We start from the raw sequence: 23,618 nt of genomic DNA, 5'->3' as shown, positions 1-23,618 counted from the left end.
ACCTTTGACTTTTTCCCCTTGTATCACTTCCAAAAAAAGCTTAGGTTTTTGCCTTGATGGTGTTGGTGAAGGATGCACCTTTTACTCTTGCGATGGCCCAGAGGGCCTCTTTAAGTATGGGGTTGACTTCAGGTTGGTTTAACTTTTGACAAATAGTCTCTATATTATATCAAATGTCAGTAGTTGCCCTGCCTTATCCACAGTATCCTTCCTACCTGGACTGAGAACCTGTCACTTGCTTGTTGCTCCCTGTATCTTACTAGTTAACTTTTTTCTGGGCTTTAGGGAGCTAGTTTGCGCTTCGTATGATATTTATATGTAGCTTTGTATAAAATAAGTTGAATCGTAGTGTGATTTCTAGGAGTTGAACAAGCACTGTATTAAGCAGATGTGTTAAGTATATAATATAAATTAGGCATTGAATATTTACGTATAGTATGTTTATAAATAAGATTCATTGCTGTGGTGGTGAAGGGAGTTTTTAAATGTTATCTTCCTTGAACTGGCTGGAAAATACTTCATTGAGAAGAAGGGAATTTAGAAACTGCTTAAATATGGAAGAGAAAGATACCAGTGAGTACTAGAAGATGATTAGTTGCGTTGTATGGTCGAGGAGATATGGTAGGGTTAGGCTTTTCAGGCATGGTAAGGTGCAACTTCAAGAGGAGAGTTAAAGGAATAAGGTGGGCAAGGAAGAGGTGTCCGGGGTTTGCCTGCTTTAAACAGATCTGTCTTTATACTCATGTCTAACTCCTTTTTTAAGTTTGGGATTCTTGGCACTAGCTGCTGGTTGATCCATATAGGTTTATATTTCACAAATGATGTCTGTATAACTTTCTTTTACTCAAATAAATTCCCAATATTGGCCCCTGATGCATCTCTTTTGATATTTTTCAGATACTGAGCTTAAGGGCTTACTAAATACACAAAGTATATTATTAAAATCTATATTATAGAATTACCTATAATCTTACCATACACAGAAAATCACTGTTAATAGTTAGTGTGTCTTTCAAGCCTTTTTTCTATGTGTGTTGTTTTTAAAGTAGAATTATAGTATACATACTCATTTGTAGTTTGTTGTTTTTGCATAATATATCAAAAGACACTTTAGCATTAAATATTCTATAAAATGATTTTAATAGCTGTATAATATTTTATCATAAGGAGCTATTATAATCTATTGTTAGGAATTTGTTATTGCCACCTTTTTACTAATTTTTGTGATGGACAGATGGACATTCTTGTATGTAGATCTGTTTTGTACATTTCTGATTGGTTTTGGTATAAATTGCTGAATTTCTGGGTGAAAGATAGAAGCAATTTTGCACTTTTGGTATGCATTGGCAAACTGTCCTCTAAAAAGGTTAAAATAAATGTCTTTTTATTTCTCTTTGCTCCTTCTGGTTTGGCTATATAAATTTCTCTTTTTTATCTTCTGGGGTGTATGTGTGCTTGCTTTTAAAGATGCTGAATTAAGAAATTATTTAGAATTTAAAAAGGAACACTTTGTATAGAATGTTTACTTAATCTTACTGTCTTTCTAGGTATTTTAATCATCTTACTTTTTTGATCTAATCTCATTTAATTATGATTCTCATTGCTAATAAAATGAGATTTGAAAAGTAAGAGGAAATATGACTATGGTACTGGTTTTTTGTGGTCAAAAGCCAAGAAACAGAGTATACATAACTTTGCCCTCTTGCCCTTTGGTGTTATTGTTATTGTTAAAAGGAAAAATGGGGCAAAACATGAAACAGAACAATGTGATAGATGGTGTGAAGGTTGTAGTGACAAGACACCAGAGAACAGACAAAAGAGATCTCTAATACAGCATTTCCTTTCTTTTGTGATTAGCTATATAAACCGGAACTTTTTTCAACCTTGTCTATTTGTTTATTAGTTTCAGTGGGCTAGGTTATATATTGGCATCATTTTAGGAAATAAGTTTACATTGAGATACATAACATGTTTTAAAATGATTTAAGAAAAATCTCATAAAATTTATATATATTTCTTAGGATAATAGGTAAATAACTTTGTAGATTGCTATAAAAGATTCTTATTATGAAGTACTGTTACTGTCTGTATGGTTGAAATGTCAGAGAACTGAAAAGATTTTTACTAGGCTCAATGAATCTCATTTGAGATTGTTGGTTTAATGAAATCTGTTGCTTTTTGGGAATAGAATTTGTTCTTTTTGGGCATTCTAAGGACTTGAAAAAAGTTGGAAATGAGGATATATATTGACAGGGTACCAAAGCGGCATCTAAAGCTGATTGGAAATTTGAGCTTAGTGGCCAGTAACATGTTTTTACCCTAACTTACTTTATTCGATATGAAGTAGGCAATTTGAATTTAAAATAGGGGTTGGCAAAACTGTGTTCTATGGGCTGAATCTGGCCTGCCACCTGTTTTTGTATGGCCTGAAAACTAAGAATGGTTTTTGCATTTTTAAATGGTTAAAAAAATTAAAAGAATATGATTTTGTGATTTTGTGATGGGGAAATTATAAGGAATTCACACTTCAATGTCTAAATAAAGTTTTACTGGAACAGAGCCATGCTTATTCATTTATATATTGTCTATGGCTGCTTTTGCACTATAACAGCAGTGTTGAGTAGTGACAGAGACTACATATGGCCTGCAAAGCCTAAAATATTTACTTTCTGGCCCTTTATAGAAAAAGCTTGCTAATCCCTGATCTAGAATTTTATAGTCTAATTCACTTTTAATTTTGATTTAGTATATAATCCTGAGGAAATCATTTTCTTTTTAATTTTTTCTTCTGAGAAACTTGGCAGATAATGTTCAGTGGTGAATGCAGATCTCATAGTTATTTCTAAACTAGTTTTTATATAACTGTTGTCAATCTTATTTAATGATATAGATCACTGACTCTCAAATGTAATCTTCAGATCTCTGGGTGTTTCCGAGATATTTTCAGGGAGTTCATAAAGCAAAACTATTTTGATCATAATGCCAGAACATTCTTTGTCTTTTCACCATGTTGACATTTGCCCCGATGATGCAAAAGCCGTGGTAGGTGAAACTGCTGTGCTTGGGCATGAATCAAGGCAGTGTCACCAAACTGTAACAGTACTCATTGCACATACTTATAAAACCAATGCTAATTTTTCCTAAGTAGTAGAAACTGTTAATTTTATTAAATCTTAACCCTTGTTACTTGTCTTTTTAATATGCTGTGTGAAAGAACGAGAATTATACATAAAGCACCCTGCATCCTGAACTACCATGGTCATCTGGAGGAAAAGCACTTGTGCAGTTGTTTGAGCCATTAGCTGAACTAGCTGGTTTTTTCATGGGACACCATTTTGCTTAAAAGAACAATTGACAAACTGTCATTATTCAGACTTGTGTATTTGGCCCATTTTTTCTTGAAAGGGAGTGAAGTTAGCTGACACTTCAAGGAAAACAACTGATATTATTTGTTGCCAATAATAAAATTGGAGTTTTCGTTTCAAAATTAGGATTTTCCGATAACCTCTGTCTGCCACTTTGGGTTTGACAGTTTCCCAATACTTAAAGAATTTTCTGATGAGATTAGTAGATAATGAAATGTTGACATATAATTTTTTGGGATAATGAAATGTGCTGTCAACATTTAGAAGATCTTTGTAACTAAGGGAACCAATATTTTCAGGATGACCAATGGGTGATGTTATAAATTCATGCACAGGTGAAAGATCCATTCAGTGTGTAAGAGAGACCAGTGGATCTGAATGTAACAGAAACAAAAATTTCATTCATAGGACTTTATATTCCACATTACAACTAAGCTTTAAAAAACTGTCACTTGTTGAGTTTTGGTGTAGTATCAGAGAACAATATTCATAATTATTTGAAAAGGCTAATACTTGTTTCTTTTTCAGTTACATTATCTATGTGACATTTCCTTCATATCTTTCATCCGAAACAACATATGACAACAGATTGTGAGCAGAATCAGATACGAGAGTCTGGCTATCTTCTGTTAATCCAGACATTAACAAGATTTGCAAAAATGTAAAACAGTGCCACTTCTTTCACTGACTTTTTTTGTTTTGGAAAATATAGTAATTTTTCATAAAAATTATGTTAACCATGTAATGGGGCTTTTTTCTTTTTTTTTTTTTTTTTTTTTTTTTGAGGCGGAGTCTCGCTCTGTCGCCCGGACTGGAGTGCAGTGGCCAGATCTCAGCTCACTGCAAGCTCCGCCTCCCGAGTTTACGCCATTCTCCTGCCTCAGCCTCCCGAGTAGCTGGGACTACAGGCGCCCGCCACTTCGCCCGGCTAGTTTTTGTATTTTTTAGTAGAGACGGGGTTTCACCGTGTTAGCCAGGATGGTCTCGATCTCCTGACCTCGTGATCCGCCCGTCTCGGCCTCCCAAAGTGCTAGGATTACAGGCTTGAGCCACCGCGCCCGGCCGTAATGGGGCTTTAATGCTTTATTTTAAACATTTCTAGACTTCTTTTCTAAATATCAATATTGGTATTTAATAAATATTCACAGATACAGTTCACATGAACAAAAGCTTTGTAGAGTCCACAGTGATTTTGAAGAATATAAAAGGCAGTCCTGAGAGCAGAAAGTTTGATATGTATTATAGATCATGCTCGTTTACCATGATGTCAGTTATATGAACTAAGAGAAGGAATTTTCACTGCTAAATAATTCAGTAGCACCTATTACTTATTTTTTGTCTGAAAACTAAGGTGGAAAAATACCTTTCCGAAAGCTTGTAGAAGAGGTTAAGATAAAATGTCTAAAAATTCAGTCTTTAAGAAATGCTAAATAGTATACATTTTCCAGATATGGATGGCTACCTAAAAGCACACTTCTGAGGACGCATTGTATAGTTGTTATATAGTTACAGGTTGAGTATCTCTAATCTGAAAATCTGAAATCTGAAACACTTCTGTCCCGAGCATTTCAGATGAAGGATATTCAACCTGTTTATATAATTGTTATAAAAGTTATAATATAATGATAGTCTATTATGCTTTATATGCATTAATTCTATTCCTCATTTAAAGTCTTGCATAATGAGTAATACTATGGAGTAACCTGCTGTTGGTCACATAGTGAGTTTTAAGAGCTGGAGCTGGGCTTGGTGGCTTATGCCATCTAAGCTACTCAGGAGGCTGAAGTAGGATTGCTTGAGCCCAAAAGTTGGAGTGCAGGTGAACAACATAGCAAGGTACTGTCCTCAAAAAAAAAAAAAAAAAAAAAAAAAAAAAGAGAGAGAGAGAGAGAGAGCACTGAGATTCAAGTACTTTTTCCTTTATCAAAATGCTATTATTTATAGCAACTGTGTGTACAGGCAGCAGTTTTCTGTAAATAGCTTACAGGATCTTGTGGTAAAGGTTCTTTTTGACAACCAAACTAGATAAAGATTTGTCTTCAATTTTAGTTTGATGGTTAAGGCAAGAAGTTGTCTTCCAGAGTTACAGAGAGACCGTAAAGTGAATGGACTAAGCCGAAACAAATTGCTAGGCACTGACTTCCATCAGTAAATTACAGCCTTCCAAATTGACTTGGATAATACGAAAAATGAATAATTAGTATGATTTGTATTCGTTTGGCTGATTCTCAATTTAATATCTGTTTACTATTGTGATCATATTTCTAGGCTTCTCCAGTGACAGTGATCTGATATCTCTTACTGTTGATGTGGATTCTCTTGCTGAGTTAGATGATGGAATGGCTTCCAATCAAAATTCTCCCATTAGAACTTTTGGTCTCAATCTTTCTTCGGATTCTTCAGCACTAGGGGCTGTTGCTTCTGACAGTGAACAGAGCAAAACAGAAGAAGAACGGGAAAGTCGTAGCCTCTTTTCTGGCAGTTTAAAACCCAGGCTTGGCAAGAGAGATTATTTGGAGAAAGCAGGAGAATTAATAAAGCTGGCTTTAAAAAAGGAAGAAGAAGATGACTATGAAGCTGCTTCTGATTTTTATAGGAAGGGAGTTGATTTACTCCTAGAAGGTGTTCAAGGTATGATTTTATGTATATTAATATGTTTTGGCATGCTCTTTTGTTGGTACATGGGAAAAAATTACATACATATATCTTCTGTTTAGTCTTATGGAAATAATACTGAAAATGAGAAATTACTGAAGCTTAAAAGACCTATGTATGGGTATATACTTTAAGTTCCATGAGATGTTAGACATTATTGGAGGTGCTTAACCCTCTATTTTTAATCAATTAATCCACAAAAACAGGATTAAAAAAAAGTCAACATGTCTCGAAGTCTCTTGTATGAATAATAATCTTGCTTTTCTGACTTGAAAAGGCAGTGTTTTACCGGCCTTCATCTCTCTCAGGAGTAATTCACAGAGATTCTTGATGACCTGAAGAGACAAAATGAAATGGATTTTTAAACTAAGAGCATAAAAGGTTCTTGGGTTTGCCTACTATTCTGTTCTCTGTAGTTGTAGTAAATTCTCATTTAATTAATGGAAGTGATGTGGGACATGTAGAGCTGAATGTAACCAAACGTCTATATATAGAACTTACTTTTTTGAAGTATTAGCTATTGTTTTAACCCTTAAATTTTTCCTTATAGAAGCAGAGTTAAGCATTCTGCGTTTAGTTACATGACTTTTTAGATGCAGTATTCAAAGATTGATACTGACATTCTTCCAGTGGTTTCATTTACAGAAAATCATCATTTTCATTGTTCTGTGGTCTTGGATTTGTCAGTACAATTCAGATTATCAGTCTCCTGTACTGCTAACATTTTTTAACAACAGTACTTCTCACTATGCCTAGTATCCTGTAGTCCGGAAGCCTTTTGTAATTTCTGGAGTATAAACTTTCAGTTTTATAAAATGGTGTACCTGCTTGTTTATGGAGGGTCCTAACTGCTTCTTAACCAAGATTTTGACCATTTCTCTTATTTTTAGGTTTCACTCCCACTTCCTGATGCCACCAATTCCTGAATTTTTGGAGAGTTTTACCATGCCATGTAAATCAGGCACCTCTCTTGATTTTCTTTTAGTAACCTCTCATCCATCTACCTTTTTTTTTTTTTTTTTAAATTATATTCCCATGGCAGCTTTTATATTCTAAAATTTTGTCGCTGTTACCTTCTCAGTTTCTTTGTCCTTGTGGGGTTTTGTCTTAAATAATTTTTTTGACTGCCATGTTAATAGAGTTTCTGGAGGGAGAGTAGCTAAAGAAATGTGTTCAATTTGCCATCTTCACCTGGGAATTCAGATTTCACAATTGCTACTTAATTTTGGTGGGCCCGAGGATCAAACAGCTATTAATGTTTTGTGTGTATAGCAATAAGAGGAGCTGGAGTCTTGTTTCTTTTTTCACTAGTTATTGTCTTACTGAAGCTGCTAATATAACTATTTGGAACCTGTTAACACAGTTTTAAATAATTGATTCTAAATTCATTTCTCATTAATTTTGTCATCTTGATATGATTATATAATAGCTATCACTTTTAAGGTTTCTAATTGATAATCTAATTTTGAAGTTACTTGTTTTCATGCTTTGATGGAAAGATCATTTTCATCCTAATTTTATTTTTCAAATGGTTTTATAATGTTAGGTTTTTTTTTTTTTTTTTTTTGAGATACAGTTTTATTCTGTCACCCAGGCTAGAGGGCAGTGGCATGATCTCAGCTCGCTGCAGCCTCTGCCTCTGGGGTTCAAGTGATTCTCCTGCCTCAGCCTCCCTAGTAGCTGGGACTACATGTGTATGCCACCATGCCCGACTAATTTTTGTATTTTTAGTAGAGACAGGGTTTCACTTTGTTTGCCAGGCTGGTCTCGAACTACTGACCTTAGGTGATCTGCCTGCCTCGGCCTCCCACAGTGCTGGGATTACAGGCATGAGCCATCGTACCCGGCCATCTGTTGGGTTTTTTGTTTGCTAGTGGAGCATTCTGGTCTTAAAGATCTATTCATTTTTATTCTTTGCCTTAACTCTCATTTTAGGTTGGGAGTTTAAAATCGGTATGAGTTATAAAAAATTCTGCTCTGACATTTTTCCGTTTCTTTTCAGATAATTATGTGCTGAAACATCACGGGTGTTTAACTGACAAATAAAACACATCAGTGTGGTCAGTGTGACATTTTTCTAAGTTATTTGCATTTAATCTTAGAACATTTCATAATGTTACCACTTGATGGCACCAGAAAAATAAAAATCTGTGCTTCAGAATGAGAATTATAGATGCATGTCAGAAAATAACAAATAATGTGTCATTTGGTTAGTTACTTTGCTGATGATGGTAGTGAATTATTTCTCCACTAGAACTTGATACCAAACCTACTAGACTGCTATTGTAAGGAGCATTACCATTTAGACATATATCTCCTATTTAATGCATGTTTGTCTTTTTGAAACCACAATATCCATTCCTGCTCTGGATTGGTTTCTGTTGTTAATATGTCACAATTCCAGAAGTTAATAACTGACTAAATTGATTTTAGTCTTTTATTGTTTATTCATAATGTGATCAATTTTTATTCAGACAAACTATGGGAACCACAATCATAGAAATCTAATTTTTAACCAGTATATAAAAGAACCTTTGTTTCAGTCCTTCTGGTTACACATTTGACCCTGTGTCAAATGTAAGGTCAGGACAGTGCTTCCAGTCCATGGGTTCTGTACTAGCATACTAGTCACCATCTGACAGACATATGGACATTATCCTTCAATTTCTAGGGAAACTGGGGGCTCTAGTTGTGAGGTTGATTTGACCTTTATGCTCAGAAGAGATGTTTCCTTGGGCGAAGTTTGTTCTAGGGTGACAAAACTATTAGTTAAATATCTCTATAGCCAGTAAAACCTATGAATCATTTAAATTTAACTCTTCATAACATTTGTTCTTGTGACCTTTATTGACATGGATTGGCATGCCTTACAATAAAAAAAGTATTTCTGGATATCTGATAATTCAGATAAAAGAATCTTTCAGAGCTAAGTAGTGCTTTATACAAAGATTCTTGTGGTTTGGCAAATTTTGTTATTTTGTTACTAAGCTATTCATCCTAAAGAAGTTTATCTGGGTTGTTAGTAGGTCTGATAAAGATGGCTTGATGTTTTTCTTACTTAACTGATATTTGCACAGCTGAGACCACATGCAAAACACAATAGCAACAGCTCTCTTTGCCCATCGGGCAGAGAATAAGTATACCCTGATAGTGGTAACTTTGAATTCTCTTTGAACCTGACACTTCACTTACTCCCTTTTAGAAATGGTTCTTGGAATGAAAGTACTGTCTACTCTTCTAAATTCTCAAGTCTTTATGGATTTAAGACAGAAAATCCAAAAGTCAGAGTTGAAGGAATCAACTTGAATTTTTGAAAAGGATATTGCAATATATATCACACTTTCCTGTCCATCTTGTTTATATATTACTGAAAGTGGCTGATATGATTAATCTATGTGTGGGCTTATTGGAGTCGTTGTGATAATATAAAGTGATAAATGGGTTACATAAAGGTATTAATAAAATATTTAAGTAATTTATTACATGCCTGTCACTGTACAAGGTATTTTTCTTACATTATTTTTAATCTTCAAAAGAACCCTGTAAGTTGAACTATGACTGGCCATACTGGACTTTGTCTAAGGACACCAACATTTAGAGGGTGCAAACATTTAATATAATGATTCTAAAAGCTTGGCACCTAGTTAGCAAGAATAATTATTTAAAACAGGAAGCTACCAGATGGCGAGCATTGTTAGTAACACCCATCTGTGGGCTACATTATGAATTACAGAGCTGATTTGAGAGCTGGTTTTGTGTAGTTTGTTCCAGGTGCCAAAAGTACTGGTTTGATGTCTTTGTAAGGTAGATGTTGTGATCCCTGTTTTATAGGTGGAGAAAACTAAGACTTACATAAATTAAGTAATTTGCTCAAGGACACAAGCCAGTAAAAGTTGAGCTAGGATTTTAATCTAGGCCTTTCTGAGCCTAAATCGTGTCTTCATATTGTGCTGTACTACCTCTCACATGTTCCCCCTAATTAGATTAGCATTTTAAAATGAAGAAGTGGGAAATCCTCTCCATTGTCGAATATTTGAAAACTTTCTTATTTTGAGTATTTGTCATTTTTTCTTCTATCGATTTGTTTGTTTTCACTCAGCCATCTATTCATCTAGTTGATTGTTCAATAAGTATTTATTTCTTGTATGTACCTGGCCCTGTAATAGGGAATATAAAATGGTTATTTTCTAAGAATATAAAATAAAATTGAGCAATGGCCCTTCAAGAAGAGATGTTTCTGTCAACTTAATAGCATGCTAATAGGACCCATGATTTTGTATTGTATATCTTGTTGAAAATATCTGGTAGATTTGCTGCCATAGTCATACCTGTTGCTTTTCACTTAACTTGATGTTGATGCCCCACTTAAAAAATGCCCCATTATTTCCCCCTGCCCTTCTCACTCTTTTTCTTTTCTTCTTCTCTCATTCTCTCCCTTCTCCTCTCCTTCCCTTTTACCTCCTTTCCCCTCCTCTTCTCTTCTCTTGCATACATTATGAGTGAAATTTCATAATATATTTCTGGATATTGTTGATATCCAGTTTTTCTTTGAAGATTTTATTGGTATTTTTGACCAGAGAGACTATTTTTAATATTAGTACTCAGATAAGAGATGCAAACATTTTCATTCTGGTAAATGGTATAATAAGCAGTACCAAACCATTTTTTTATAGTTTATTCTTGGGTAGATGTGTGCTGGGCTGTCAGGGATGTCCAGATGTATTTCAAACACCATGATTTTATGTGGAGCTTGGACCATTGATTTATTCCATGAATAAGAGTTATTCAAATATTTAGAAACCCAAAGGATAAAGTTTTTGGCTTTGGAAATAGATGGATATATGAAAAAGGTAGTAAGTTTAGGTTTGATAAAGGGAAGCAAGTCATATAATTTTGGTATTTAGGGAATCTTAGAACCAATCCCCTGTGGATACTGAAGGGCAGCTGTGTAAGATTATAATTCTGAGACTAGAGGTAGTTTTTCTTCTTCCTTTTCAATTTGGATGGCTTTTATTACTGTTTCTCACCTAATGCTCTGGCTAGAACTTCCAGTACAATGTACAAGAACATTGGGAAAGCAGACATGCTTGTCTTGTTCCTGATATCTTAGGGGGGAAGATTTCAGAATATGATGTTAGTTGTTGGTTTTTCATAGACGCCCTTTATCATGTTGAAGAAGTTCTATTCTATTCCTAGTTTTCTGTATGTTCTCTTGCAAGGGTGTTGGATTCTGACAAATGCTTTTTCTGCATCACTTGAAACAATCACATGCTTTTTTTCTTCTTTGTTTTGTTAATGTGGTATATTACATTGATTTTCTCATATTGAACCACTCTGGAATTCCTAGGATAAATCCCACTTGCCACAGAGATTTTTATCTTAAGTTTGAACCCAGTTGTGCCTTTTGGTATCTCTTATGTATTTTGTTTATCATTGTAATACAGTTGGAAAAGAGGGACTACTTATTGAGGTATGAGCCTTCTATCCGTCTCCGTCTGGAAGTTGAGATCTTATTTTTCAATAGGGAGGAGTATTAAACAAATACAGAATATTTCTTATTTTATTTTATTTTTTCCTTCAGTTGTGACCTGTGACCTGAATGTCATGAAAATTTTCTGCAGCCTTTTCTGTTTTAAAATAAAATGTGTACTTTTCACGATGATTTAATAAATTGCCTTAGTTGAGAACTTTTCAGATCTTAACTGTTTTGAAACTGGCTAGAAGGAAGCATTTTAAATCAGTCTAATTAAGATTTTTAAAAATAGAGATTTGAAATGATTGAAATATGCCACTTAGTCTTCTGTCTTCCCTCCTCATCAGCATTCTGTTTTTTCCTTTCTTTAATTGATCCAGGAAGTGTCTGCCAATAGGAGAAAGCAGTTACTAATGCAGAGAACTCAGAAGGAACTATTTCATAGGTTCAGAGAGAAGACTTTAGATTCTGTGTTCTCGATATTCACAAATGAAAAGAGAGTTGTTTTTTAAATTATCCTATACTCAGGTAATTCTCTTTCAGGTTTTGTGTTAAGACTAGATTTTCAGCTCCAGGTAGCAAAAACCTAACCAACTCAAAGAGGCTCACATAGAAAACATTGTTTTAGTCCATCTGAAAAAGAGTGTTTTATTCCATATGAATGATTACATATAGCTCAATTCAGGTGTTCAAGAAATGCCAACAGGTCTGTCTTTTTATTTGCCTGTCTCTGTTCCCACCCTGTACTTGCTATCGCCTTTCTCTTGTTTGATTTTGTCTTCATGGCATGAAAGATAACACCTGACTAGCTCCAGGTTTACAAAGACTTTGTCCTTAGGATCCTGGAGGAAGAGGGTTTCTTCTCTCATAGCTCCAATGAAAGCCCCAGGGAGGATTGGCCTGGCATGCGTCACATAGCTTTCACCTCTGTCTTTGTAACCTGATTAGGCATAGGTTATTTGGTCATCCCTGGGAAGGTGGACAGAGCTATCCCTGATGAACTGCATGAACTGAACAGCATAACCATGGAATGTGGAAGGAGTGGATCAAAATGAGGAAGGGATGTTAGGCAGAAACAAACAAAACACATTGAAATGTTATCTTCTACTTATCTGTCATGGCCCAACAGTGTCGTTTATTATCCTTTCTCCCCTGGTGTTAAAAAACAAAAATGATTGTTTTGGTTGTTCATGTGTGTTCTCTTATATGTTTCTTAGATGATAATTCTCTAGAGAACAGGCATGATATCTGTTTTTTTTTTTAAACTTTTAACCGAAGTATAGTATATATACAGAAAAGTAAATATCGTAACCATATCGCTGAATGTATTTTCACACACATGACATGTGACTGGCATCCAGATCAAGGAGCAGAATTTGGCCAGCACCCTAGAAGCTTCCTCATCTCCCCTCTTCAAAGGTAATTCTTTAACAGTGTTGAGTGGAAGAGGTCTGCTTTTTCTTTTAAAAAATACTTTGGAGAAGGAGTCTCACTATGTTGCGCAGACCATCTTGAACTCCTGACCTCTAACAATCCTCCTGCCTCAGCCTCCCAAAAAGCCAGGACTTCAGTGTGAGCCATGGCACCTGGCTCAGGTCTGCTTTTTTCTATTCCCATTCCTTACAAGGGTAGGGTTCCAGTTTTGAGAACCTGCTTTCTGTTGTTTCCACCCTCTTCTCTGCAATTATGGATGATGATGATGGGGAATGGGTTGGTGTCTTGTTTCTCTTTTATTTCTGTAGGATCCTGACCTTTCTCTCATTTTCTTTTTTCCCTTTGGCCTTTTACTGCCACATCTTGAAGAGGTATCACTCATTTTCTATATATCTGATTTTCCCCAGTAGGAAGGCTTTACCAAGGCTCTCACTTTTTATTTTCTTCACTTTCGAGTCTATAAAGCCTGTTTTTTTATTTTAAAATTTTATTTATATATTTATTTTTTTGAAATGGAGTTTCACTCTTGTTGCCCAGGCTGGAGTGCAATGGCACAATCTCGGCTCACCACAACCTCCGCCTCCCAGGTTCAAGGGGTTCTCCTGCCTTAGCCTCCCAGGTAGCTGAGATTACAGGCATGCGCCACCACACCAAGCTAATTTTGGTTTTTTAGTAGAAACGGGGTTTCTCCATGTTGGTCAGGCTGGTCTCGAACTCCTGACCTCAGGTGATCTGCCCACCTTGGCCTCCCAAAGTGCCAGGATTACAGGCGTGAGCCACCACGCCCGGCCAAAGCCTGTTTTTTAACTATCAAATGCCAACCTGTGTTGGTTTAAGTTCAATTTGCTCTCCCTCTCTCTCTCTCTCTCTCTCTCTCTCTCTCTCTCTCTCTCTATATATATATATATATATTTTTTTTTTCTTTTCTTTCCTTCCTTCCCCTACCCACCAAGGAATCTCTTAAACTTTTCTTCCTCTGGTCACCACATCCATTGGCCTGCAATGGGGGGCCCTGGGAGTGCTATTGTAATTTGGTTTGTTTTTCTGTTTACAGGTAATTCAAAGGTCGTGGTATCTTTGTTTTCTAGTGGTGCTGAAAATATGAGTCATATGTGGGTTTATTTGCACTCTTGGTTTTTTGTTTGTTTCTTAGAGTTATGTGGAGACATTTGAAATTTGGTGACCACTGTTGTCCTCTAGGCCCAAGAGTTCACACAGATTGATTTCAGAATGTTCAACAACTTTTGTATGCCTAAAATAAACTTTACTTTGTTGTGATATGCATTATCCTTTTTATATCTCATTGGATTTAATTGCTAATATTTATTCATTTATGTACAGGCTTACCTTGTTTTGTTGTACTTTGTGGCACTTTGCAGATTTTTTTTTTTTTTAAACCAAAAAGAAGTTTTGTGGCAGCACTGTATTGAGCAAGTCTTTTGGGGCCATTTTCTTTTTTTTCTTCACAACTTTCATTTTAGGTTCAAAGGGTACGTGTGCAGGTTCGTTACATGGGTAAATTGTGTGTCACAGGGGTTGATGTACAGATAATTTTGTCGCCCAGGTAATCAGTGTAATATTTGGTAGTTAGTTTTCCAGTCCTCACCGTCTTCCCACCCTCTACCCTCAAATAGGCCCCAGTGTCTACTGTTCTCTTCTGTGTCCATGTGTACTGAATTTTAGCTTCCACTTATAAGTGAGAACATGCAGTGTTTGGTTTTCTGTTCTTGTACTTAGATGATGGCCTTCAGTTCCATCTTTTGTTGCTGCAAAGGCCATGATCTTATTTTTTTTAAAATAGCTACTTAGTATTCTGTAGTATATCTGTACCATATTTTCTTTATCCAGTTCACCATTGATGGGCATCTAGCATGATTCCGTGTCTTTGTTATTGTAAATAGTGTTGTGATAAACATGTGTGCATGTGTAAAGACATGTGCATGTGTAAAGACATGTGCATGTGGTAGAATAATTTATATCTTCGGACATAGACCCAGTAATGGAGTTGTTGGATTGAATGGTAGTTCTATTTTCAGTTCTTTGAGAAATCTCCAGACTGCTTTCCACCAGCAGTATATAAGAATTACATTCCTACCGGCAGTATATAAGGATTCCATTTTTTCTGCAATGTCACCGGCATGTGTTATTTTTTGACTTTGTAATAACAGCCATTCTGACTGGTATGAGATACTGTCTCATTGTGGTTTTGATTTGCATTTCTCTACTGATTGGTTATATTGAGCATGTTTTCATATGTTTGTTGGCTGCTTGTATGTCTTCTTTTGAGAAGTGTCTGTTCATGTCATTGGGGTTGTTTTTTACTTGTTGATTTGAGTTCCTTATAGATTCTGAATATTAGGCCTTTGTCAGATACATAGTTTGCAAATATTTTATCCTGTTCTATGGGTTGTCTGTTTATTCTGTTGATAGTTTGTTTTGCTGTGCAGAAGCTCTTTAGTTTAATTAGGCCTAGTTGTCAGTGTTTTTGTTGCACATGTTTTTCGAGTCTTTGTCATGAAGTCTTTTCCTGGGCTTATGTGTGGAATGGTATTTCCTAGGTTTTCTTCCATGGTCTTTATAGTTTTAGATTTTACTTTTAAGTATTTAATCCATATTTAGTTGATTTTTATGTATGGTAAAAAGTAGGAGTCCATTTTCAATCTTTTGCATATGGCTAGCCAGTTATCCCAGCACCATTTTTTGAATAAGCAATCATTTCCCCATTGCTTGTTGTTGTTCGCTTTGTCGAAGATCAGATAGTTATAGGTGTTCTGGGTTCCATAACCAAGAAATAAAGAAGGGTTTCATTGGTTTGTGTATCTGTTTTTGTACCAGTACCATGCTGTTTTTGTTACTGTAGCCTTATAGTATATTTGAAGTTGGGTAGTGTGATGCCTCCAGGTTTGTTCTTTTGCTTAGGATTGCTTTGGCTATTCAGGCTCTTTTCTTATTCCAAAGGAATTTTAGAATTTTTTTTCTTATTCTGTGAAAAAATGTCATTAATAGTTTGATAGGAATAGCATTGAATATGTAAATAGCTTTGGGCAGTATGGTAATTTTAATAATATTGACTCTTCTATCTATGAGCATGGAATGCTTTTCTATTTGTTTGTGTCATATCTGATTTCTTTCAGCAGTGTTTTGTAATTCTTATTGTAGAGATCGTTTACCTCCCTGGTTAGCTGTATTCCTAGGTATTTTATTATTTTTGTGGCTGTTGTGAATGGGACTGCATTCTTGTTTTGGCTCACAGCTTAGACATGACTGATGTATACAAATGCTACTAATTTTTGTGCAGTGATTTTTGTATTCTGAAACTTTGCTGAAGTTGTTCATAAGATGTAGGAGCCTTTGAGCAGAGACTGGGGTTTTCTAGGTGTAGTACCTTGGGAAGAAAGATAGTTTGACTTCCTCTTTTCTTATTTGGATGCTTTTTATTTCTTTCCTTTGCCTGATTACTCTGGCTGGGACTGCAGTACTATGTTGAATAGGAGGGGTGAGAGATGGCATCCTTGTCTTGTTCTGGTTCTCAAGGGGAATGCTTCCAGCATTTGTTGATACAGTATGATGTTGGCTGTGGGTTTGTCATGGATGACTCTTACTGTTTTGAGGTATGTACCTGCGATGAGTAGTTCATTGAGGATTTTTAACAAAAAGGGATGTTGAATTTTATTGACAGCCTTTTCTGTGTCTATTGAAATCTATTTATGTGATGATCACATTTATTGACTTGCATATGTTGAACCAACCTTACATCCCAGAAATAAATCCTACTTGATCATGGTAGATTAGCTTTTTGATGTGCTGCTGGATTCAGTTTGCTAGTATTTTATTGAGGATTTCTGCATCTTATATTCTTCAAGGATAGTGGTTTCAAATTTTTTTCATTGTGTCTCTGCCAGGTTTTGGTATCAGAATGATGCAGGCCACATAGAATGAGGGAGGAGTCTCTCCTCCTTGATTTTTTTGTGCTTTTTTTTGGAATAGTTTCAGTAGGATAGGTACCTCCTTTTTTTTTTTTTTGAGACAGAATTTCATTCAGTGCCCAGGCTGGAGTGCAATGGCATGATCTTGGCTCACTGCAACCTCCCCCTTCTGGGTTCAAGTGATTCTTCTGCCTCCACCTCCCAAGTAGCTGGGATTACAGGCGCCCATCACCATGCATGGCTAATTTTTGTATTTTTTTTTTTTTTTTTTTTTTTTTTTTTTTTGAGGCGGAGTCTCGCTCTGTCGCCCGGGCTGGAGTGCAGTGGCCAGATCTCAGCTCACTGCAAGCTCCACCTCCCGGGTTTACGCCATTCTCCTGCCTCAGCCTCCCGAGTAGCTGGGACTACAGGCGCCGCCACCTCGCCCGGCTGATTTTTGTATTTTTAGTAGAGATGAGGTTTCATTATGTTGGCCAGGCTGGTCTCGAACTCCTGACCTCAGGTGATCTGTCCGCCTCAGCCTCCCAAAGTGTTGGGATTACAGGATTGAGCCACCATGCTTGGCCACCTCCTCTTTTTTGTACATGTGGTTGAATTTGGCTATAAATTCATTTTGTTCAGGGCCTTCTGTTTGGTAGGTTTTTAATTACTGATTCAATTTCGCAACTTATTATTGATCTGTTCAGATATTCAGTTTCTTCCTGGTTCAGTCTTGGGAGGTGGTATGTTTCCAGGAATTTACCCATTTCTTCTAGGTTTTCTAAGTTTGTGTGCATAGAGGTATTGGTAATAGTCTCTGAAGGTTTTTTATTTTTATTTTTTGAATTTTTGTGGGGTCAGTAGTAATGTCCTTTTGGTCATTTCTGATTGTGTTTATTTGGGTCTTTTCCCTTTTTTTCTTTTTTAGTCTAGCTAGAAGTCTGTGAATCTTATTCTTTCAAAGAACCAACTTAAAAAAATAGTTTGTGTGGTTTTTCTTGTCTCCGTTGCATTCAGTTCTGCTCTGATTTTGTTTCTTTTATTTTGCTACCTTTGGGAGTGGTTAGTTCTTGTTCTTCAGGTTTCTCTTGGTGTGACATTAGGTTGCTTATTTGAGATCTGACTTTTTAATGTTGATGTTTAGCACTGTTAACTTTACTCTTAACACTGCTTTAGCTATGTCCCAGAAATTCTGGTATGTTGTATCTTTTTTTTTTTGTTAGTTTTGTTGGGTGGAGTGTTCTGTAGATATCTGTTAGGTCTGTTTGGTCAAATGTTGAGTTTTGGTTCTGATTATATTTGCTGATATTCTGCCTCAATTATCTGTCTAGTTCTGTCAGTGGAATGTTGAGGTGTCCCAGGATTACTGTGTTGTTCTCTAAATCTATAGGTCTCTATGAACTTGTTTTGTGAATCTGGTTGCTCCATTGTTGGGTGCATATGTATTTATGATAGTCAAGTTTTCTTGTTGAATCGAACTTATGTAATGCCTTTCCTTGTCCTTTTTGATCATTGTTGATTTTAAGTCATTTTTTTTTTGGAATGAGAATGGGAACCCTGTTCTTTTTTGTTTTCCATTTGCTTGATAGATCTTTCTTCATTCCTTTACTTTGAGCCTGTGGGTGTTACTGCATGTGACATGGGTCTCTTGAAGATAGCATATAGTTGGGTCTTGCTGTTTATCCAACTTGCACTCTGTGCCTTTTAATTGGGGCATTTAATCTGTTTACGTTCTTCTGGTTAAGAACCATTGCTGGGGAGCTAGTGCGGTCTTTTGGATGTAAGGAGATGCTCTGGCTCCTAGAGTTGCCAGAGTTCTTGCACTGGTTCTTTCTCGTCTGTGTGGGCTGATCTTCCTTTAACTGTGGTGTAATTTGAGTATGGTCAGTTGGCTTTATTTCTGGATGTTTTCAGGTGGATGAAAGTTTGTAAAGGGTCTTTGCTTGTGGCTGAATTCTTGGCATTGGTTTCACAAGGTTGCAAATTATTTTTGATGTTGAAGTTTGGGCTGCCATCCAGTAGATGGCGGTTAAGCAACCACTACCCTGATCAGTCAGCAGCCAGCAACATAGAGGCAGTATTCCCTCTACAAGCAAAAAGATTGCCACTTACTGAAGGCTCAGATGATCATTAGCATTTTTTTAGCAATATTTTAAAATTAAGGTATGTACATTGTTTTAAAAGATGTAATGCTATTGCACACATAGTACACTATGAATGGTGTAAATGTAATTATTATGTGCACTGAGAAACAGAATGTGTGACTTGCTTTATTATCATATTCACTTTTTTGCAGTGGTCTGGATCAGAACCTACAATATCTCCAAAGATATGCCTGTATATGTATTTTTATTTTTCATAGATTATGTATATTTAGCAAATTTAAAAGTAAATTAAAGGCATCATGGCCTTTACTACCCCTGTGTATTTTATATCTCTAGAATATAGGGTCATTCTTCTTCATATCAACAATGTATTTATTATACTTAACATATTCTATGGGAAGGATTTTAATTGTAGATTCAATTTCTTTAGTAGATATTCAGCTATTATATATATTTCTTCTTTTGTGAAACTCAGCAAGTTTTATTTTTCAAGAAATTTGTCTATTTCACATAAAAGCTGAAATTTTATTGTAGAAGAGTTTATAGTATCTCCTAATCTTTTGGATGTCTGTTGAGTTTTTCCGGATTTTGGTTATTTGTTACATATTGTTTTCTTAGTCACTCATGTTAGCATTTTATCAGTTTTTTTAATGTTCAAAAGAATTAACATTTATTTTGCTGTTCTATGTTTTCTGTTATACAGATTTGTATTCCTTTCTCTCCTTCTACTTACATGAAGTCTGAGTATTCTTTTTATATTTGAGTTAGAAGATTACATCTTTGAGTTTCAGCCTTTTTTTCCATATGCATTTAGGATTATTAAATTTTCCATTAAGTATTTGTTTAGCTACCTCCTATAGATTTTGATATGTCAAACCTTAGTTATTATCAGTTCAAAATATTTTTCATTTTTTGTTTTGATGTTTAAATCTCATTTTATTAGTTTTCTATTGGTGCTATAACTACTTAACATAAACTTAATGATTTTCGAAACGGATTTTTAATTTTATGGTTTTGTAGGTTAGAAATCTGACATGAACCACACTGGGCAAAAATTATGGTGTGAGCAGCACCTTTTTTTTTTTTTTTCCTGGAAACTGCACGTAAAAATAACTGTTTTCTTGCCTTTTCTAGCTTCTGGTGGCCACCTGCATGCCTTTGCTTATGGTCCCCTTTGTCCATCTCAAAGCCAGCAGTTTTGCATTGCTCTGACCATTCTTTCATGCTTACATTTCACAGTGATCTTCAGCCAGGAAAGTTTATCTGGTTTTAAGGAGCTATATGATTGGATTGGGCTCATGTGAATAATCTAGGATAATTGCCCTATATCAAAACCCTTAACCTTAATCACATTTGTAAAGTTTCTTTAGCCACATAAAATAACATAGACACAGGTTCTGGGTTTAGGGCATGAACATCTTCAAGAGTCCACTCATTATTCTGCCTCCTGTACCTGTGAATTACTTAGAAGTATGTCATAAATAGCATAAGCATATTGTTTAATTTTCTGGCAGTTGGAATTCTTTAGTTTTTTGGTTTATAGAGACAGGGTCTTGCCTTGTTGCTGAGGCTGGGGTACAGTGGCACGATCATAGCTCACTGTAGCATCAAACTCCTGAACTCAAGTGATCCTCCCACCTTAGCCTTCAGAGTAGCTGGGATTGCAGCTGTGAAAGAATTCATAGAAATGGGAGTCTCACTGTGTTGCCTAGGCTGGTCTTGAACTCCTGGCTTCAAAAAGTACTCCAGCCCCAGCATCCCGCAGTGCTGGGATTATAGGTGTGAGCCACTGCACCTGGCCCCCTTTCTTGACCTTTCTAAGTCTACTTTGCCAGCTTCTTCTTCCCCACCTGATCTTTAAATGCTGAAATTCATCGTGACTTGGTTATCAACCTTCTTAGGCTCTTTACCCTATTCTCCTTAGGTGATTTCAGGATTACATACTTTAATAACTGTCTACAACAGCAGTGTACAATAGAAAAATCATATCAACACATATGTGATTTTGAATTTTCTAGTAGTCACATTAAAAAAAAAAAAAAGATTTAGGGCCGAGTTCAGAGGCTCACACCTATAATCCCAGCACTTCGGGAGGCTGAGGCAGGCGGATCACGAGGTCAGGAGATCGAGACCATCCTGGCTAACATGGTGAAAACCCATCTCTACTAAAAATGCAAAAATTAGCTCAGCATGGTGGTGGGTGCCTGTAATCCCAGCTACTCGAGAAGCTGAGGCAGGAGAATCACTTGAACCCGGGAGGCAAAGGTTGCAGTGAGCCGAGATCGTGCCACTGCACTCCAGCTTGGGTGACAGAGCAAGACTCGCATCTAAAAAAAAAAAAAAAAAAAAAAAAAAAATTTATACTACTGACCAAGATGGGTAACTAAAAATACCAGACAATATATTTAACAATGATTTTCAAGACACTGGGTGTCAGGTAATGAAAGACAGTGATTTCTGAGAGGAAACAGATGAAGTTAGGCTCACGATTGTCTCAGGTTGCTGTCTTGAATTTCTAGGTTGTGGTGCAGGGAGAAGTAAGCCATTTGGATCCTGGCAGAACCTCTGAGTTAAGAAGATGAAGTTGAGAGGCTAGGAAGAATGAAGTTAGAGTTTGTAGTTAGAGCTGCCAGGATACGATATTTAGAATTATTGCCTGATGTCCAATGTCTTGTCTAGAGGAGAGATAATAGTACAGAGATTGGTAATGTCTCCTGGAATATACACAGAGTACTCATTAGTGTATGCATGTGGGGAAGCTATTCAAGACCAAAAAAGATATCCCAAAAGGATTCCGAGACTCAATTCTGGTTGCTCACACGGGGCTGGGAATAATGTCTTCCTAAGAAGTAGTCTCAGAAACCTCAAGTATGTGGCATTAGATAGAATACATAGAAGAAATAATAATACTGTGGAATAATAGGCCCATTCCCACAAGAATTTAAAAAATATATAATTTTATTTTTTTTCAATTGTTTGGTAGGTACATAGTAGGTGTATATATTTATGGGGTGCATGAGATGTTTTGATACAGGCATGCAACGTCAGATAAGTACATTATGGAGAATGGGGTGTCCATCCCCTCAAGCATTTATCCTTTGAGTTACAAACAATCCAATTACACCCTATGTTTTTTTAAAAAATGTACAATTAAGTTATTATTGACTATAGCCACCCTGTTGTACTATCAAATAGTAAGTCTTATTCATTCATTCTGTTTTTTTTTTTTTTTTTTTTTGGTACATGTTAACCATCCCACCTCCCCGCAACCCCCAATTATCCTTCCCAGAATCAGGTAACCATCTGTGTGCTCATGAATTCAATTTTTTTTTTTTTTTTAATATTTAGATCCCACAAATAAGTAAGGACATGCAATGTTTGTCTTTCTGTGCCTGGATTATTTCACTTAACACAATGATTTTCAGTTGCATCCATGGTGTTGCAAATGACAGGATCTCATTCTTTTTCGTGACTCAATAGTACCTTTTTGTGTATATGTACCATTTTTTCTGTATCTGTTCATCTGTCAGTGGACACGTAGGACACATAGATTGCTTCCAAATCTTGGCTATTGTAAATAGTGCTGCAGTAAACATGGGAGTGCAGATATCTTTTTGATATACTGATTTCCTTTCTTTGGATTATATACCTAGCAGTGGGATTGCATTTTGTTTTTTTGTTTTTGTTTTTGTTTTTTTTTTTGAGACAGAGTGTTGCTTTGTCGCCCAGGCTGGAGTGCAGTGGCGTGATCTTGGCTTGCTGCAACCTCCACCTCCTGGGTTCAAGCAATTCTCCTGCTCATCCTCCTGAGTAGCTGGGATTGATTACAGGCACCCGCCACCATGCCCGGGTAATTTTTTGTATTTTTAGTAGAGATGGGGTTTCTCCTTGTCAGCCAGGATGGTCTTGATCTCCTGACCTCGTGATCTGCCCGCCTCTGCCTCCCAAAGTGCTAGGATTACAGGTATGAGCTACCATGCCAAGCTGTGGGATTGCAATTTTTTTTTTTTGTTTGAAGAACCTCCAAACTGTTGAACTATGTACAGCATAGTGCTTGTACTAATTTACATTCCCACCAACAGTGTACCAGGGTTCCCTTTTCTTCACATTCTCACCAGTATTTGTTATTGCCTATCTTTTGGATATAAGCCATTTTAACTGGGCAGGGATAATATCTCATTGTAGTTTTGATTTGCATTTTTCTGATGGTCAGTGATGTTGAGCACCTTAAGTCTGTTTGCCATGTGTATGTCTTTTGAAAAATGTCTGTTCATATCTTATGCCCATTTTTTGATCAGATTATTAAATTTTTTTCCCTATAGAGTTGTTTGAGCATCTTACATATTCTGGTTATTAATCCCTTGTGAGATAGGTAGTTTGTAAATATTTCCTCCCATTCTATGGGCTGTCTCTTCACTTTTTTGATTGTGTCATTTGCTGTGCGGAAGCTTTTTAACTTGATGTGATCCAATTTGTCCATTTTTGCTTTGGTTGCTTGTGCTTGTGGGGTATAACTCAAGAAATCTTTGCCCAAACGAGTATCCTGGAGATTTTCCCCAATGTTTTGTTGTAGTGGTTTTATAGTTTGAGTTCTTAGAGTTTGAGTCTTTAATCCATTTTGATTTGATTTTTGTGTATGGCAAGAGATAGGGGTGTAATTTCATTCTTCTGCATATGGGTA

General features: G+C 36.1%; 1 protein-coding gene across 9 annotated transcripts in view; it reads left to right on the top strand.

Moving 5' to 3' along the window:
• The window catches only part of RPS6KC1 (ribosomal protein S6 kinase C1), a 219,633-nt gene that overhangs the window by 77,054 nt on the left and 118,961 nt on the right, over window positions 1-23,618 (top strand). For 8 of the 9 annotated variants that reach the window (XM_030935916.1, XM_030935918.1, XM_010372946.2 and 5 more), the window contains one exon: window positions 5,634-5,996. The exons of the other annotated variant lie outside the window; for it this stretch is intronic. In XM_030935916.1, coding sequence (XP_030791776.1) covers window positions 5,634-5,996 — 363 coding nt within the window. The remainder of the gene's footprint in view (window positions 1-5,633; window positions 5,997-23,618) is intronic. 9 annotated transcript variants of the gene reach the window in all.

Source organism: Rhinopithecus roxellana, chromosome 8, assembly GCF_007565055.1.
Source record: "Rhinopithecus roxellana isolate Shanxi Qingling chromosome 8, ASM756505v1, whole genome shotgun sequence".
Classification (NCBI taxonomy): Eukaryota; Metazoa; Chordata; class Mammalia; order Primates; family Cercopithecidae; genus Rhinopithecus; species Rhinopithecus roxellana.
Note: the sequence above shows the minus strand (reverse complement) of the source record. Positions and strands in the feature narration are given on the sequence as shown.